This window comes from Jaculus jaculus, chromosome 8 (genome assembly GCF_020740685.1).
Source record: "Jaculus jaculus isolate mJacJac1 chromosome 8, mJacJac1.mat.Y.cur, whole genome shotgun sequence".
NCBI lineage: Eukaryota > Metazoa > Chordata > Mammalia > Rodentia > Dipodidae > Jaculus > Jaculus jaculus.
In genome coordinates this window covers 58,434,237-58,453,052 of record NC_059109.1, presented here as the reverse complement: position 1 = coordinate 58,453,052, position 18,816 = coordinate 58,434,237, and the positions used below count along the sequence as shown (strand labels likewise).

Genomic DNA, 18,816 nt, shown 5'->3' with positions numbered 1-18,816 from the left:
GCTGGATTCCCAGTTGATGGCATTTGGGAATTAACAACTGCTGGAGGCAGTGTATTGTTGGGGGCAGGCTTATGGGCATTATAGCCAGTTTCCCCTTGCCAGTGGTATGCACACTCTTCTATTGCTTTTGTCCACCCGATGTTGGTCAGAAGGTGATGTCCACCCTCTGCTCATGCTGTTGTTTTACCCTGCCATCATGAAGCTTCCCCCTCGAGTCCATAAGCCAAAATAAACCTTTTTTCCCACAAAATGGATTTCAGGCAAGATGTTGTAAAAATTCTTTTTTTTGGCTTTTATGGTACTCTGGCTAAAGTTTCTAGTTTTCTAACTGTTCTAAGGAAACAATTTAAACTGGGTTAATCAGGGTCTTGTGACATATCTAATCTCTGATACTTGAATGGGAACACTTTCAGAGAAATCTAATATTTGTTTATTTATTATGAGAGAGAAAGATCTTTGTATGAGCACACCAGGGCTTTTTTTGCCACTACAAAGAAACTCCAGATACATGTACCACTTTGTGGGTCTGGCTTTGTACATGAGGCTACTGGAGAATCAAACCCATGTGGCAAGCTTTGCAAGTATTCACCTTTAACCACCGAGCCATCTTCTTAGCTCTATAATCTCATTTTATTTGATTTTTTTTTCTTTTGGTTTTTTGAGGTAGGGTCTCACTCTCTAACCTAGGCTGACCTGGAATTCACTATGTAGTCTCAGGTGGCCTCAAACTCACAATGATCCATCTACCTCTTCCTACCTCTGCCTCCTAAGTACTGGGATTAAAGGTGTGTGCCAACATGCCCAGCTTCTAGCCTCTTTTTATAAAAATATATACATATAAGGCACATACCTGCAAAGCCTAAGGACCCAAGTTCAATTTTCCAGGTCCCATGCAAGCCAGGTGCACATGGTGGTGCATACATCTAGAGTTCGTTTGCAATGGCTAGAGGCCCTGGCACACCCATTCTCACTCATTCTCTCAAATAAACAAATAAAAATAAATCTATATATATATACACACACACACACATACACACACACACACTTTTTCTTTTTTTTTTTTTTGGTTATTCGAGGTAGGATTTCACTCTTGCTCAGGATGACCTGGAATTCACGATGTAGTTTCAGGGTGGTCTCAAACCCACGGCGATCCTCTTACCTCCGCCTCCCAAGTGCTCAATGTAATCAATGTAATCAAAGTAATCAATGGCATGTGCCACTATGCCTGACTAAAAATATTTTATTTACTGAGAGACAGAAAATGAGAATGAATGGGTGCCAGGGCCTCTAGACACATGTGCAACCTTGTGCTTCTGGCTTATGTGGATACTGGGGAATCAAACCTGTGTCCTTAGGCTCTGCAGGCAAGCGCCTTAACCACTAAGATCTCTCTCCAGCCAGCCCTAATCTAATTAATCTTTAGCATCACCAGTGGTTATGTTAGAAGCCACACAAAGTAAAGTTCATGTGTCTTTGGAAAACAAGTTCTCTAAGTAGCTATCTCATTTTCCAGTGACATCTATAGCATATTTATGTTAATATTGTTTTTAATTTTTTTTAAATTTTCTAAGGTAGGGTCTCACTCTAACACAGGCTAACCTAGAATTTACTATGTACTCTCAGGCTGGTCTCAAATTCACAGTGATCTTCCTGAGTGCTGGGAATAAAGGTGTGAGCCATAACACCCAGCACTTCTAAAATATTTTTATCTGAGAGAGAGAGTGAATATGGGCGCACTGGGGCCTTGTGCCACTGCAAAGGAACTCCAGACACATGTGCCACTTTTGTGCACCTGGTACTATATGGGTATTGGGGAACTGAACCTAGGCCATCAGGCTTTGCAAGTTAAAGTGCCTTTAACTGTTGATCCATCTTCTAGCCCCTATCTTAATATTGTTTAGCAGTGTCTTTTCCTCAGAGATGAAATAATACAAGAAACCTATAAAAGAGTGATAGTCCACCTTATGTTGGCCAGGGGTGGGGGGTGATGTCCACCCTCTGCTCATGCCATCATTTTTCCCCTGTCATCATGGAGCTTCCCCTAGACTCTGTATGCCAAAATAAATCCTTTTTTCCCCAAAAGCTCCTCTTGGTTGGGTGATTTCTGCCAGCAATGCAAACCTGACTACAACAACCATCAACAGTCATCTCAGAGACTCCTTTGCATTAAGCTGTCCAGTAAGGTAAGGATTCTAAAAGGAGCTGCTAATAGAAGCCTTTCTGACCAAAAAAAAAAAAACAAAAAAACATTATGCCCATAGAACTATTCCATAAGCACTTGAGTTTTATGAGCTACAACAAACCTCAGAACTCTGTTTCTTGCTGTGTTTTCCTTATCCTTTCTATTTTAGCAATAGCAGTGAGCTTTGTCTTTTTTTTTTTTTTTTTTTTTTTTTTTTTTTTTTTTTAATTTGTCACTTGGGAGGCAGAGGTAGGAAGATTGCTGTGAGCTCGAGACCACATGGTGAGTTCCAGGTCAGCCTGACAGAGCTGGATCCTACCTCGGAAAAGAAAAAAAAAATTCTTTATTTGAAAGGGAGAGAAAGAGAGAATATGGGCGTGCCAGGGCTTCCACCCACTGCAAATGAACTCCAGATGCACCAAGGCTGGAGAGATGGCTCCGCAGTTAAGACACTGGCCTATAGTGCCAAAGGATCAAGTTCAATTCCCCAGCACCCACATAACTCAGATGCACAAGGTAGTGCATGTGTCTGGAGTTTGTCTGCAGTGGCCAGAGGCCCTGGCATATCCATCCATTCTCTGTCTCCAGCTCTCTGTGTCTGTAGTCCCACCATGCTTGCAAATAACTAAAAATGTTAAAGGGAAAGAAGGGAGGGGAGGGAAGAAGGAATAAGGGGAAGGAGGGAGGAGGGAAGGAAGAAAGAAAGGGAGGGAGGGAAAGAGGGAGGGAGGGAGGGAGGGAAGGAGGGAGGGAAGAAGGAATAAGGGGAAGGAGGGAGGAGGGAAGGAAGAAAGAAAGGGAGGGAGGGAGGGAGGGAAGGAGGGAAGGAGGGAGGGAAGGAGGGAAGGACCAACCAGTACTCATTGGATGCCATGAAACAAAAGCTTTGGGCTGGGAGTATAGCTTATACTTGTCTAGCAGACTAGCAGACACAAGGCCCTGGGTTCAATTTCAAACCCATGACAGCAGAAAATGGAGAAAAAAAAATCAAAACAACAACAGTAATAGTAGAAACACTTTATTTATTTGTATCATGTAGGTGCTACTTGCCTTTGATCTAGTAACACATATTCTTCTCTATTTAAAAAGACTTGGGTTAAGATCTGGAGAATTTTCATAAGCAAATTCTTCTGTGTGGGCTGGATCATTAAATACCCCAATGAAATCTATTTCCAGAAAGAATGGACCATCCACTTTATCAGCTAGGGTGAATCCTATAGAAGAGATCTAAATTTAAAACAAATTGATTAAAATTTTATACATTTCAAAGCCAGATGTGGTGGTGCACGCTTTTTAATCCCAGCACTTGGGAGGCAGAGGTAGGAGGATCACTGTGAGTTCAAGACCATCCTGAGACTACAGAGTGAATACCAGGTCATCCTGGACTACAGTGAGACCCTACCTTGAAAAACCAAACAAACAAAAAATTGTATACATTTCCATACTGATGTGGTTCCTGTAGTTTTCAAGTACCTGAGGTAATGACTACAAACGAGTCTTTACAACCTGGGCATCAGCAAGGGTATAATACCTTGCATTTGTAATAGCAAATTATAAAAGTAAATAAAAGACTGCTCCAGCCCCCCTCCAGCTGTCTCATGTAGCCTAGGTTAGCCTGAACTGCTGATCATCCTGCTTTCACTTCCCACAAGTGCTGGGGTTATAGGCATGTACCATTATATCCAGCTAACTGCTCCCTCCCCTTTAAGTGGTTCCACTTAAGACTACTAAGGACAACGTGGATTCCTAATACCAAGATCCCCTGAAGCTCTTTTGAGCTCTTAAAGCTAACATAAAATGTAGAAATGTAGACATATGGGGGCTGGAGAGACAGCTCAGCAGTTAAGGCACTTGCCTGCAAAGCCTAAGAACCCAGGTTCGATTCCCAGTACCCATGTAAAGCCACATACACAAAGTGGCACATGCATATGGAGTACATTTGCAGTGATTAGAGGCTCTGGCACACTCATTCTCTCTTTCTCTAACAAATAAATAGGATATATTTATTTATTTATTTAAATGTAGACACAAGCTGGGTGTGGGGGTGTACACCTTTAATCCCAGCACTCAGTAGGCAGAGGTAAGAGGATGGCCATGAGTTTAAGGCCAGCCTGAGAGCATGGGCCAGAGTGAGACCCTACCTCGAAATAAAACAAAACAAAACAACAACAACAAAAAAAAAATGTAGACACACCATAAATATAATCATACTAACATTCCTGTAGGTTGGAGGTTTGTCTCAAAAGACATGAGTACTGGGACATCGAACTCGGGTCCTTAGGCTTTGCAGGCAAGTGCCTTAACTGCTAAGCCATCTCTCCAGCCCTAGTAGGAATTTTAACCTTTCATCTGCTCATCTTCCAAAATAAGACTGACTGGTCCTCATAGGAGATCTGTTTCACTAAAGATGATACTGTTCTGAGTGAAAAGTACAGGAAAATGTTTGTTACCTTGTCAAGCACAAGTTGGCACTGGACATCTCGGATTCTTCCTTGATTCGAGAAGAAGAATTTAGAAAAAGGAATCTGAAAAAAGAGACCATTTGTTTCATAGCTGGAACATAAGCAATTGAGGCATTTGTTGGAAATAAAAGAACAGTTTACATTTCATTTATAAACACTTTATGTAAGGTCGGAACTATAGTCCTAATTACTAGGGAGACTGAGACTACCTGAACCCAGTAGTTCAAGACTTGCCTGGGCCCCATAGCAAGACAGTTTCAATTAACAAGTAAATAAATCAATGCAGGTATGAGAAATGGCTAGATGTTTGAATTAAAGATAAAATTTTCTGGATTTTTTTGTTGTGTTTGAAGTGCTGAGTAAGGATTGAACCCAGGGCATTATGAATACCAGGGAACACTATCCATGAGCGCTATACCCCAAGACCAAAGGTACACATATAAATAATACATACATACAAGTATATGCATGCACATGTATGTATAATTTTTTATTTTGTTTTTTGTTTTAATATTTATTTATTTATTTTACTTATTTGACAGAGAAGAGGGAGAGAGAATGGGCATGCCAGGGCCTCCAGCCACTGCAAACAAACTCCAGACGCGTGTGCCTCCTTGTGCATCTGGCTAACGTGGGTCCTGGGAAATTGAACCTGGATCTTTTGACTTTGCAGGCAAAAGCCTTAGCCACTACGCCATCCCTCCAGCCGTTGGTTTTGTTTGTTTGTTTCTCTCTAGCCCAGGCTGACCTGGAATTTAATAGGTAATCTCAGGGTGGCCTCCAACTCACAGTAATCATTCTACCTCAGCCTCCCCAGTGCAGGGATTAAAGGCATGTACCACCATGCCTAGCTTTCCCTCCTCCCCCAAAGCAGGGACTCCCTCTAGTCCAGACTGACCTGGAATTAGTCTCAGGATGGCCTCTAACTCATAGTGATTCTCCCACCTCAGCTGGAATTAAAGATATGGGTTATCATGCAACAACAGTGGAAGAGAATGGGCACACTAGGGTCTCCAGCTGTTGCAAGGGACTCCAGACACCTGTGCAACTTTATGCATCCAGCTTTAAATGGGTACTGGGGAATTAAACTCAAGTTATAGGCAAGTGCCTTAACTGCTGAGCCATCTCTCCAGCCCTTTTTTCCCCATTATTTTTTGTTTGTTTTGCTTGTTTGGTTTTTCAAAGTAGGGTCTCACTCTAACCCAGGCTGACCTGGCACTCACTCTTTAGTCACACATTGGTCTTGTTCTCACAGCAATCCTCCTACCTCTGCCTTCCCAGTGCTAGGATTAAAGGTGTATACCACCACACTCAGCCTTTTTCCTTTTTTGAGACAGTCTCACTGTATAGCCAAGGCTGGTCTGTAACTCACTATGTGGCCCAGGCTAGCCTTGAACTAGGAGCAATACTACTTTAGCCTCCTACTTCAGTCTCACAAGTGCTAGGATTGCAGGTGTGTAATATCAGGCCTGACTTAGATACAGCTTTTACTGCTGCTGCTTTTGTGTGTGCATGCATGTGGAGTGGCAGTGGTGTGGCAATGTATGTGTATGGTGCATGCACATGTGTGTGAAGATACACACAACCCATGTATGCTCATGGGGAGGCCAAAGAAAAACATCAGATGTCCACCTTTATTACTCATCCCATGTGTTTCCTTGAGATGGAGTCTGTGAGCCCAGGTCTGCAGTTTTTGCAAACCCCAGGACTCTGTCTCCACTCTGCAGGACTGCAGTTGCAGGCATGCTTGGTTTGGCCATGCCCAGCAGCTTACACAGGTGCTGACAAACTGAATTCAGATGGATTTGTGGTCTCATGTTTGCATAGCAAGCACTCCTGAACACTCTTAATACCTTAATACCTTGAGCCATCCCCTCAATAGCAGATATAACTTTTTCTAATAGTAAAAAAATAAAAAATCCAGGCATGGTGTCTCACACCTTTAATTCCAGCACTTGAGAGGCAAAGGTAGGAAGATCACTGTGAGTTTGAGGCCAGCCTGAGACTCCAGATTAAATTCTAGGTCAGTCAGAGCTAGAGCCAGACCTACCTCAAAAAACCAAAAATAAAAATAAAAATCAGGACCTAGCAGACAGCTCAGTGGAGATGAGGTGCTTGCTGTGCAAGTGTGAGTACCAGAGCTCAGATCCCCAGAGCCCATGGAAAGCTGGACACTGAAGCAACAGTTGATAATATCAGTGCACCTACGGTAAGAAGGGAGACAGAGGCAGGAGAATCTCCAGGTGCTGACAGGCCCACTATCCTGGTAAATATAGCATTGAATGAGAGACCCTCCATCAAATGAGATAAAAGGCAAGGCTAACACCTGAAGTTGTTCTGACATCTACAGCTGTACATGTATGGCATGTACACCATACCCACACTAATACACACAACAAAAAAAGGAAGCTGACCATGGTGGTACACACTTATAATCATACCACGTGGGAGGTAAAGGCACAAATCTGATGGCAGCCTGGACCACACAGAGAATTGTGATTCAAAAGGAAAACAAGAACGGAGTGGCTTGAGCCGATTACATGCGGTACAGTGCAAGATGGCGGAAGCAGAAGGCATTATTTTGCCAAAGCAGCATAAAAAGAGAAAGGACGGGAAGCCATTAGAAGAAGATATAGCCGTGTGAACTTTGATACATTGTTCCTATCCTACTTTCTTATCAAACCAGAATCCAAAGTGGCTCAGTTGGATACTTCTCAGTGGCCTTTGTTACTGAAGAATTTTGATAAGTTAAATGTAAGGACAACACACCACACACCTCTTCCTTGTGGTTCAAATCCTCTGAAGAGGAAGATTGGAGACTATATCAGGACAGGTTTCATTAATCTTGACAAGCCTTCTTCCCATGAGGTGGTAGCCTGGATACGACAAATACTTCGGGTGGAGAAGACTGGACACAGCACACACTGGATCCCAAAGTGACTGGATGTTTAACTGTACGCACAGAACGAGCTACTCGCTTAGTGAAATCACAACAGAGTGCAGGCAAAGAGTATGTGGGAATTGTCCAGCTACACAATGCTATTGAAGGGGGGACTCAGCTTTCTAGGACACTAGAAACTCTGACAGGTGCCCTGTTCCAGCACCCCCACTTCTTGCTGCAGTGAAAAAGCAGCTTCGAGTGAGGACTACCTATGAGAGCAAAATGACTGAATATGATCCTGAAAGAAGATTGGGAATCTTTTGGGTGAGTTGTGAAGCTGGAACCTACGTTCAGACACTGTGTGTGCACCTTGGTTTGTTAATGGGAGTTGGTGGTCAAATGCAGGAACTTCGGAGGGTTCTTCTGGAGTCATTAGTGAAAAGGACCACATGGTGACAATGCCTGATGTACTTATGCTCAGTGGTTATATGATAACCATAAGGATGAGAGCTACTTGCAGCGTGTTGTTTACCCTTTGGAAAAGCTGTTGACTTCTCAAACAGCGGGTTATGAAGATAGTGCAGTAAATGCAATCTGCTATGGAGCCGAGATCATGCTTCCTGGTGTTCTTTGATACGAGAACAGCATTAAAGTCAACCAGAAGATTGCTCTCATTACCACCAAGGGGGAAGCTATCTGCATGGCTATTGTATCAATGACCACAGCAGTGATTTCTACTTGTGACCATGGTATAGTAGCCAAGATCAAGAGAGTGATCATGGAGCAAGACACTTATCCTCGCAAGTGGAGAAGCTGACCTTCTGGACAAGCATGGCAAACCCACAGACAATACCCCTGAACATGGCAGCAGGACCACGTTGATCACCGTGATGCTGGCAAGGAAGATGTGGCTGCTGGAGCTGTGAAGCCCCAAAGCTTGTTGCTGAAGCAGTAAAAGTCACAGAACGGAAGCGTGAGCATGAGTGGTGAGACACACACAGCAGTTCCCCAGTTGATCAAGAAGGAAAAGAAGAATAAGGAGGAGGACAAGAAGGCTAAAGCTGTGGTGGAGAGTGAGAGTGAGCCTGGTGATGGGGACAGTGACACCACCAAGAAGAAAAAGAAGAAGGAAGCAAAAGTGGCAGAAGAGGGCTGGAGATATGAATTAGCGGTTAAGGCACTTGCCTGTGAAGCCTAAGGAGCCAGGTTCAATTCCCCAGTACCCATGTAAGCCAGATGCACAGGGTGGCTTATGTGTATGGAGTTCATTTGCAGAGGCTGGAGGCCCTGGCACACCATTCTCTCTCTCTCTCTCACACACTCTCTCTCTCTGTCTGCCTCTTTCTCCTCTCTTAAATAAACAAATAAAATTTTTTTTAAAAAAAGTGGCAGAAGAGATGTCTGAGTAGTAAACAGCTGGAAGCGTTGTGTCCAGTTGAGGGAAGAAACAAGAGCCTTATTGAGAAAACTTTTTCTGGAGAGAGTGGAACAAAGATCTTGGGCGGGGTGGAGTTCCGGCACACTTTTGCTGCTACTTGTGACCTCAGTGGTTAGCTGGTGTGGTCACCCATCTTGTCCTGTTTTAAGGATATGGGCAATAAAAGATTTTATGCCATACATTTCCCTGCTTGCTTCCATGGGGAAGCTATACCTTCAGACCCAGCACTGCCCAGTAACTCTGCAGCTATTGACAAATGGTCACTTTAAACAGCAGCACAGTCCTCCTCCTAGTTGGCTATTTCTTATCTCTGAGTAAAATGTTTTTTAAAATTGTCTGCTAAATGATAAAGCATAGATCTTTCTGTAAGTAAAAGGGTATAATTGTTACTGGGGAGATCTTATCTCCTGTGCCCTGTAAGGCCTGGTCTAGTCTGGTGTCACATGTGGGTCTTGCTGGCCTGGTAGTGTAAGTCACACTTTAGGCCTCGTATTTTCATGCAACCTTAAGTGTGTAGCAGCATTTATCCGACTCCATCCAGCAATTTGTGTTTGTGATGGAAGCCAAACCATTCCTGTGTTCTAACCTTCATTTACTTTTTAACAAGTTGATTTGTTCATTGCTGGGAGCAGAATATCATTTTTGGTCAATTAAAGATGAGTTATGAATTTTTTAACTTAAGAAAAGAAAAACAAGTGACTGTGGAGATGACTCAATGGCTCAGTGTTTGCTATGGAAATTTGATGATTAGACTCATGTATAATCATAACATAGTGGACAACAGTCTGCAATTTCAACTTGTCTACAGCAACTGGAGGAGTCAGGAAATTGCAAAGTTTGTAGGACAGCTAGTCTGGCCTTTGCGAGCAGCAAAAAATAAGAGACCCTGTCTAAAGCAAGGTAAAAGGAGAAGATCAACATGTCAGGGTTATCTTTATTATCTTCACTTATTTAAGAGAGAGAAAGAGGCAGAAAGAGAGAGAGAATGGGTGCATCAGGGGCCCCAGCCACTGCAAACAAACTCCAGATGCATGTGCTACCTTGTGCATCCATTTTATGTGGGTCCTGAGGAACTGAACCTGGGTTCTTTGGCTTTGCAGGCAAGCGCCCTAACTGCTAAGTTATCCCTCCAGCCCAGGGCTATCTTCTGATCTCCACACATAAACCATAGCAAACATATGCCTACATACATACATCATACTTATTTATATATATAAAAGGAAAGCCAAGGGCTGGAAAGATGGCTTAGCGGTTAAGGTACTTGTCTATGAAGCCTAAGGACCCATGTTCAACTCTACAGATCCCATGTAAGTCAGATGCACAAAGGTGAGGCAAGTGCAAGAAAGTACTACGTGAGCTGTCGGGGGAAAATGGCCACCAATATTATGAACAAGCAGGGGGTCCTGCTAGATACTAAATCAACCAGCTGGACAAGATGTACACAACTGCACAATAGTGGCATTCAGCTTATCAAAGTAGAAATCCAGAAACCGCTGACAGCTTAACACTAAAAGTAGACTTATACAGCCTACCCAGCAAGGCCTAAGGACCACTGCAGAAGAGGGGGTGGAAAAATTATAAGAGCCACAGGATAGGAAGAAGTATCCAGAAGTGTTACCCCCTCCCACAGTGACTGACTACTGCATTCATAACTTATACCCCATGGTGAATACCAGTAACCCCAATGAGGAGGGCTCTCAGTGGGATGGGGACAGGGAAGGGAATGGGACCAACACATGATTTGTCTATACAATAAAATTTCTAATTAATAAAAAGAAAAAAAAGCTGGGCATAGTGGCATACACCTTTAATCCCAGCACTTGGGAGGCAGAGGTAGGAGGATTGCCATGAGTTCAAGGCCACCTTGAGACTACATAGTGAATTCCAGGTCAGCCTGAGCTAGAGACTCTACCTCAGAAAACCAAACAAAAGAAAAAAGAAATCAAGATAAAGCATGATTCTAATTTATGCCTATAAAATTGGCAGATAATTTGAAAATCATAATAAACCACAGGTTAAAAAATAGGAAAATGGACCAAGATAGCTACATTATTAATACTTTACTGAAAAGAAATAACTATATAATTTTTCTATAAGCATGCTTTTGGAGGTCTAGCAATGATGGTACACACCTTTAATCCCAATACTTGGGAGGCCGAGGTAGGACTGCTGTGAGCCTGAGATGAGCATACGGTGAGTTCTAGGTGGGCTTGGGCTAGAGTGAAACCCTACCTCAAAAGATTTTTTTAAAAAAAGGTCAGGCATAGTAATGCATGCTTTTAATCCCAGAATTTTGGAGGCAGAGACAGGAGGATCACTGTGAGTCTAGGGCCACGCTGAGATTACACAGAGAATTCCAGGTCAGCCTGGCTAAAGCGAGACCCTACATCAAAAAAAAAAAAAAAAAAAAAAAATGCTTGTGGTAAAGTTAAAGTCAGGAAAAGATGTGGGATGTTTTAATCATCTATGTGTAACAAATTGTTTAATAAATAATATAAAATCATGTTGCATAGGCCAGGCATGGTGGCTCACACCTTTAATCCCAGTACTTGGGAAGCAGAGGTAGAAGGATGGCTGTAAATTCAAGGCCACCCTGAGACTACAGAGTGAATTCCAGGTCAGCCTAGGCTAGAGTGAGACCCTACCTCAAAAAAAGAAAACAAAACAAAAATCATATTGCATGATCTAAATTTTGTGTGTGTGTGTGTGTGTGTGTGTGTGTGTGTGTGTGTGTTTCGAGGTAGGGTCTCACTCTAGCCCAGACTGACCTGGAATTCCCTCCAGCCTAAAGATAATTTTTTTAATTTTTAAAATTTTTTGCTTTTCATGGACTCTTCATAGCAAACAACTGCTAAGAAGGTAACATTATCCATGTTTTTTAAAGATTTATTTTTATTTATTAGAGACAGAGAGAAGGGGAGGGAGAGAGAATGGGCATGCCAGGGTCTCTAGCCACTACAAAAGAACTTCAGATGCATGTGCCACCATGTGCATCTGGCTTACATCAGACCTAGAGAATTGAACCTGGGTCCTTAGGCTTCACAGGCATGTACCTTAACTGCTGAGCTATCTCTCCAGCCCGAATTTTGTTTTTAAAATAGGTTTGGAGAGATGGTCAAGTGGTTAAGGTGATTGCCTGCAAAGCCTAAAGTCCCAGGTTCAATTCCCCAGTACCCACATAAGCCAGATGCACGAGGTGGAGCATGTGTCTGGAGCTCATTTACAGCAGCTGGAGGCTCTTATGTGCCCATTCTCCCTGCCCCACATCTCTTCCCTGTCTCTCCCTGCTTACAAATAAATAATATAGGGCTGGAGAGATGGCTTAGCAGGTAAGGCGCTGGACCTATGGACCCAGGTTCAATTCTCCAGGTCCCATATAAGCCAAGTGCACATGGTGGCACATGCATCTGGAGTTCATTTGCAGAGGCTGGAAGCCCTGGCACGCCCATTCTCACACACACTCTCTCTCTCCCTCTCTCTCTGACTCTAATAAATAAATAATTAAAAACAAATCAGCCCGGGCTAGAGTGAGACCCTACCTTGAAACACAAAAAAAAAATGGGATGGAGAGATGGCTTAGCGGTTAAGCACTTGCCTGTGAAGCCTAAGGACCCTGGTTCGAGGCTCAGTTCCCCAGGTCCCACGTTAGCCAGATGCACAAGGGGGTGCACACGTCTGGAGTTCGTTTGCAGAGGTTGGAAGCCCTGGCGCGCCCATTCTCTCTCTCTCCCTCTATCTGTCTTTCTCTCTGTGTCTGTCGCTCTCAAATAAATAAATAAAAAAGCAAACAAAAAAATAATTAAAAAAAATACTTATTTATTTATTTTACTACATAAAAATCTATTGAGAAGGTTAGAGATGTAGCTCAAAGATAGAGCATCTATTTAGCAAAAGCAAGGCCCGTAACTGGGAGAAAGCAGACAAAACCTTCTGAAGGGAAAAAGACCCAGCCTTTTTTCTACCCTCACTATCCAAATACCACTCAAACACTTCTGACACCAGATTGAGAGTGAAGACTCTCCATACACCAATGTTACAGCAAATTTTCCAGATGTCACTTGAGTGTCCCTCTAATTCAATTCACTCTGGAGATAGCATCAGATCCCACAGGTTGAGGGCTTTGTCCTCTCTCCCAGAGGCATTCTCCATGACAGTGCCAGTCACAGTGGTAGGTTGGCACATATATACTTCTGGTCAATCTGTTCTAAATCAGGGTTCTCACAACTTTCCCCTCAGGTTCAATTAATTTGCTAGAGTGGCTCATGGAACTCAGGGGGACAAAGCTTACTGGCTTGTTTAAAGAACACTATAAAGGGTACAGATGAGGCCAGGCATGGTGGCACATGCCTTTAATCCCAGCAGTCGGGAGGCAGAGTAGGAGGATCACCATAAGTTCAAGGCCACCCTGAAACTACATAGTGAATTCCAGGTCAACCTGGTCTAGAGTGAGACTCTACCTTAAAAAAAAAAAAATGATAGAGATGAACACTGCCATATAGAGGAGATGGGAGGAGAGATGCAGGACTCTCTGCCTTCACCAGGCATACTACCCTCTAGGCACGTCTGGTTTCAGTAAGCAGGAAGGCTGGGACTGGAGCTGGGGAAATGGCTCAGCAGTTAAGAGCACTTGCCATCTAAGCAAGGGGGCCTTTGAGAGCCTGAAACCACCCTAGTTTCAATTCCCTAGAACCCATTTAAAAAGCTGGGCATGGCCACACACATCTGTAACTCCAATCAGCAGGGGGATGAGACCAGAAAATTCCTGGGGCTTGCTGACCTTAAATGACAGCTCTGGGTTGAGGGAGAGACCCCATCTCAAGAAAATATGTGGATAGCAATAAAAGAAGGTCATCTTAAGTTTTCTGGCCTCCATACATGCTTCTGTGCACACACATGCATACACCACACAAACTCCATACATATATACACAGACAAATCTGGAAGCTCTTATAAACTGTCATTTTTGTTGTTTATGGAAAAACCTGCATTATATAGGCACAATTCATTATATCATCTGCCAGTATACATCAGCTCAACCTTTAGCCCCATTTTCTATCCCTGGAAATCAGCAGTGACATTACTATAGTAATCCAAAAACCTGGACTAGGATAGGAATAGAATAGGCAGCAATACAGGACAAGATTCTGGGTGTATTTTGAAATACAAGAACTTCCTAACAGATGGGATGTGAAGAGAGAGGGGGGGAATCCTATATGAAAACTTATGCTTAAAGCCGGGCGTGGTGGCGCACGCCTTTAATCCCAGCACTCGGGAGGCAGAGGTAGGAGGATCACCGTGAGTTCGAGGCCACCCTGAGACTACATAGTGAATTCCAGGTCAGCCTGAGCCAGAGTGAGACCCTACCTCGAAAAACCAAAAAAACAAAAAAAAAACTTATGCTTAAGACACAAACAAAATGGAGGCTTTCTTTTGAGTTTATGGATTAAAAAACTCCAGAATGCAGACATGAATAGTACTACATTTTTAAAATATTATTTATTTATTTGCAAGCAAAGACAAATAGAAGAGAGACAGATAGAGACTGGGTGTGCCAAGGCCTCCAGCCACTGAAAATCAACTCCAGGTACATGTGACACCTTGCATCTAGCTTACATGGGTACTAAGGAGTCGAACCTGGGTCCTTAGGCTTTGTAGGCAAGTGCCTTAACCGCAGAGGCATCTCTCCAGCCCACCTTTCTTTTTGAGACAGGGTCTCATATAGCACGGACTGACCTAGAGACTTGCCATATAGCCAAAGATGATCTTCAACTTCTCCTCCTGCCTCTTTCTGAGTTCTGGGATTACAGGCCTTTACCACCATGGATGGCTGGAGATGGAACCCTCCCAAGGCTTTGTACATGCTAGGTAATCTACCAACTGAGCTACATCCCCAACTCAAAATGCTAGGAGTTTCTTTGCTTTTTAGTGTTTTTATTTTGGGCTCACTATGTAATCCAGGCTAGATCCAAACTTGAAGCACTCCTCCTGCCTCAGCATCCAAAGTGCTGGGATTATAGACATGCACAAGCATACCAGGTTTTTCAATTCTTTTTGTTATTGTTATTTATTTATTTGCAAGCAGAGAGAGTGATTGAGAGAAAAAGAGCCAGGTGTGGCGGCACACACCTTTAATCTGAGCACTCAGGAGGTAGGATCACTGTGAATTCAATGCTATCCTGGGCTAGAGTGAGACCTCTACCTAAGAAAAGAAAAGAAAAGAAAAAAGAAAAGAAAAGAAAGAAAAAGAGAGAGAGAATGGGTACACCAGGGTCTCTTGCTCCTATATAGGAATTCTAGATGCACAAGTCACTTTGTTGTCTGGTTTTACATGAGGAATTGAACCCACGTAAAGGCTTTGTAAGCAAGGGCCTTTAACCACAGAGCAATCTCCCCAAACTACCTTTTTTTTTTTTTTCATCAGCTGGGGGTGGTGGTGCAGGTCTTTAATCCCAGGAAGAGGTAGGAGGATCGCCTTAAATTCAAGGTCAGCCTGAGACTACATAGTGAATTCCAGGTCAGCCTGGGCCAGACCTTACCTAGAAAAAAAAAAAAAAAGACAGTATGCCCAGCCTAACTCAAACTCTTTATCTTCCCAGGATTACATGCCTAGTGCCACATAACTTCGTAAAGCTTCACTTTCTCATTTACAAAAATGCTAGCAAGAAATAAATAGAAAAATTTATGATTGTCAAGTATGAAGTATTTATTCCTCCTAAGCAAACCTTCCTATTAAGCTTTGGACAATAGTTTAATAAAGTTACCTGGGAGAAGTGACATGGCAGAAACATAAAAAAGAGCAACTAGGGCTGGAGAGATGGCTTAGCGGTTAAGCGCTTGCCTGTGAAGAGTAAGGACCCCGGTTCGAGGCTCGGTTCCCCAGGTCCCACGTTAGCCAGATGCACAAGGGGGCGCACATGTCTGGAGTTCGTTTGCAGAGGCTGGAAGCCCTGGTGCGCCCATTCTCTCTCTCTCCCTCTATCTCTCCTTCTCTCTGTGTCTGTCACTCTCAAATAAATAAATAAAAATTTAAAAAAAAAAAAAAAGAGCAACTACTTGAACACAGACCAGAGATGTGCCTATGATTTAACATGAACCTGGCTGTAACCTTACCCAAAAGATTTACTGCACATTGTGGATGTAGCTCAGTGCACCTGTCAAACATATGCAAGGTCCTAAACTATTGGATCTTGAGCACCTTCACACACATGAATTTACTGGCTAGTAGGCTAACATTTCTTTTATTTTGTTATTTATTTATTTATTTGTAAGAGAGAAAGAGTGAGAGAGCAAGACAGAATTGGTGCGCCAGGGCCTCCAGCTACTGCAATCAAATTCATGAGTACACATGTGCAACCTTGCATCACCTTGTGCGTCTGGCTTATGTGGGAGCTGGGGGGTGGAACATGGGTCTTTAGGCTTTGCAGGCAAGCGTTTTAACTGCTAAGCCATCTCTTCAGGCCACATGTTTATTAATAAAAGAAAAAATCATTTGTCTTTTAAGTCTCTCTCCTAGGTCCTCTTCTTTCTACTCATTGTACCTCCATCTTCCAAAAGCAATAGTACAAAAAAGAAAACAAGGACCATAATCCTAACAGAACTGATTTGCATACACAAAAGACTGGTACATTTACCTTGACCTCTTGCCAGTAGGGACCCCCACGGGTGAACATGAAGTAACTGTACATTTGATTTTTCTTCTGAACAAAGTCTGTGTCTTGCCTGATGGTCACCATCCATGCCCGGCCATCCCCGCGGACACGAAGATACAGAGTATTGAACAGGGACCAATCATAAGGTCTCTTCCTTTCAAAAGCACCCTGAGGTACAGAAAGATAAGTTAGTTTATCTCATTCTCCAATTTTTAATTTTTTAAATTTATTTATGGCTCAGGAAATGCCCTAACAGTTAAGGTATTTGCCTGTAAAGCCTAAAGATCCTGGTTTGATTCCCCAGGACCCACTTAAGCCAGATGCACAAGGGGCCACACAGTCTGGAGTTCATTTACACTGGCTAGAGGCCCTGGCATGCCCATTCTCCCTTCTCTCTATCAGCCTCTTTCTCTCTCTCAAATGAATAAATAAATAAAATATATTTTTTAACTTTTTACTTATTTGCATGTGGGGGAAGGGTGCCAGGGTCTCTTGATGCTGCAAGGGAAGGCCCATCTGGCTTTTATGAGAGCGTCTTCAGAGTTTAACCCAGGGCCAGCAGGCTTTGCAAGTAAGTGCCTTTAACTGCCAAGCCATCTTCCCAGCCCTTCATTTTCCACTTTTTTTTTTACATTTTTTTTATTTTTCTTTTCACAATTTTTATTAACATTTTCCATCATAAAAATATCCCATCGTAATACCCTCCCTCCCCCCCATCATTTTCCACTTTTATTTTATTTATTTTTTAATTTTTAATTTTCTTTTCTTTTTTTCCAAGGTAGGGTCTCACTCTAGACAAAGCTGACCTGGAATTCACTATGTAGTCTCAGGCTGGCCTTGAACTCACAGCAATCCTCCTACCTCTGCCTCCCGAGTGCTGGGATTAAAGGTGGGCGCCACCATGCCCAGCTCATTTTCCACTTTTACGCATATGTGTATATGTGTGCTTGCATGTATATGTGGGTACAACTGAGGATGGATGCCAGAGGTTGACATCAAGTGTCTTCCTCCACTTGATCTTCACTTTATTGAAACTAGTCTAGTTGGACAGTTTGCCCAGGGGACTTCCTGTCTCCTGCCTCCTGAGTGCTGGGATTATAGGCAGGGTAACATGATCACCTAGCTTTTAGGTGGGTGTTAGGTATGCAGACTCTGGTCCTCATGCTTGCATAGCAAGTGCTTTAATGCAGGCAGCCATCTCTCCAGGCCCTTATTACCCACTTTTAGGAAGATGTGAGTCATCAACAAGTTGGCAGTTCTTAAATGATGCTCTAACCATTTTTCTCTATTTTTAGACTTTCTACTATGAGGAGGCAGAAAAACATGGCAATCAATACTTTAACACAAAGTACAGGCTAATGTTCAAGACATGACTGGCTAGCCAGGCATAGTGGCTCATACCTTTGATCCCAGAACTCAAGAGGCTGAGGTAGGAGGACTGCTGTGAGACTGAGGCCAGCCATGGTTAGTGTGAGACCCTGCATCAAAACAAGCAGCCATACCAGTCGTGGTGGCACACACCTTTAATCCCAGCACCCAGAAGGCAGAGGTAAGAGGATCGCCATGAGTTCAAGTCCACCCTGAGATTATATAGTATGGTGGTTTGATTCAGGTATCCCCCATAAACTTAGGTGTTCTGAATGCTAGGTTCACAGCTGATGAAGATTTGGGAATTAATGCCTTCTGGAGGCAGTGTATTTTTGGGGGCAGGCTTATGGGTATTATAGCCAGTTTTCCCACCCTAGTGTTTGGCACACTCTCCTGTTGCTATTGTCTACCTTATGTTGGCCAGGGGTGATGTCCACACTCTGTTCATGCCATCGTTTTCCCCTGCCATCATGGACCTTCCCCTTAAGCCAGTAAGCCAAAATAAACCTCTTTTTCCCACAAGCTGCTCTTAGTTGGGTGATTTCTACCAGCAATGCGAACCTGACTGCAACACATAGTGAATTCCAGGTCAGCCTGGGCTAGAGTGAGACCCTAATTCAAAAACAACAACAACAAAAATCAGATTAAGACATGACTACCCTGGAAAAGTTTATCCATGCCATGGACACTTGTCTGTCCTTGCTGAATGGACATGAATGTGCTTTTCTTTCTTGGTCCTATAGAACAAGGGCTTCTGAGTAGTCAATCTTATGACAACTACATTGTCCTATCAGAAAACTATAGAAAATAAAGCTTAAGTTTTTTAAAGAGTTTTT

The 18,816-nt window shown here is 43.1% G+C and overlaps 1 protein-coding gene and 1 pseudogene across 3 annotated transcripts in view; one reads left to right on the top strand and one right to left on the bottom strand.

The window, feature by feature from the left end:
• Positions 1–3,184: 3,184 nt before the first annotated feature.
• Positions 3,185–18,816, bottom strand: part of Ndufaf1 (NADH:ubiquinone oxidoreductase complex assembly factor 1) — a 30,148-nt gene continuing 14,516 nt past the window's right edge. For all 3 annotated transcript variants that reach the window (XM_045157828.1, XM_045157827.1, XM_004660900.2), the window contains exons 3-5: positions 16,595–16,780; positions 4,633–4,707; positions 3,185–3,409 (exon numbers count right to left, since the gene is read on the bottom strand). In XM_045157828.1, coding sequence (XP_045013763.1) covers positions 3,260–3,409; positions 4,633–4,707; positions 16,595–16,780 — 411 coding nt within the window. In that variant the 3' untranslated portion in view covers positions 3,185–3,259. The remainder of the gene's footprint in view (positions 3,410–4,632; positions 4,708–16,594; positions 16,781–18,816) is intronic.
• On the top strand, positions 7,202–8,669 carry LOC105944185 (annotated as a pseudogene).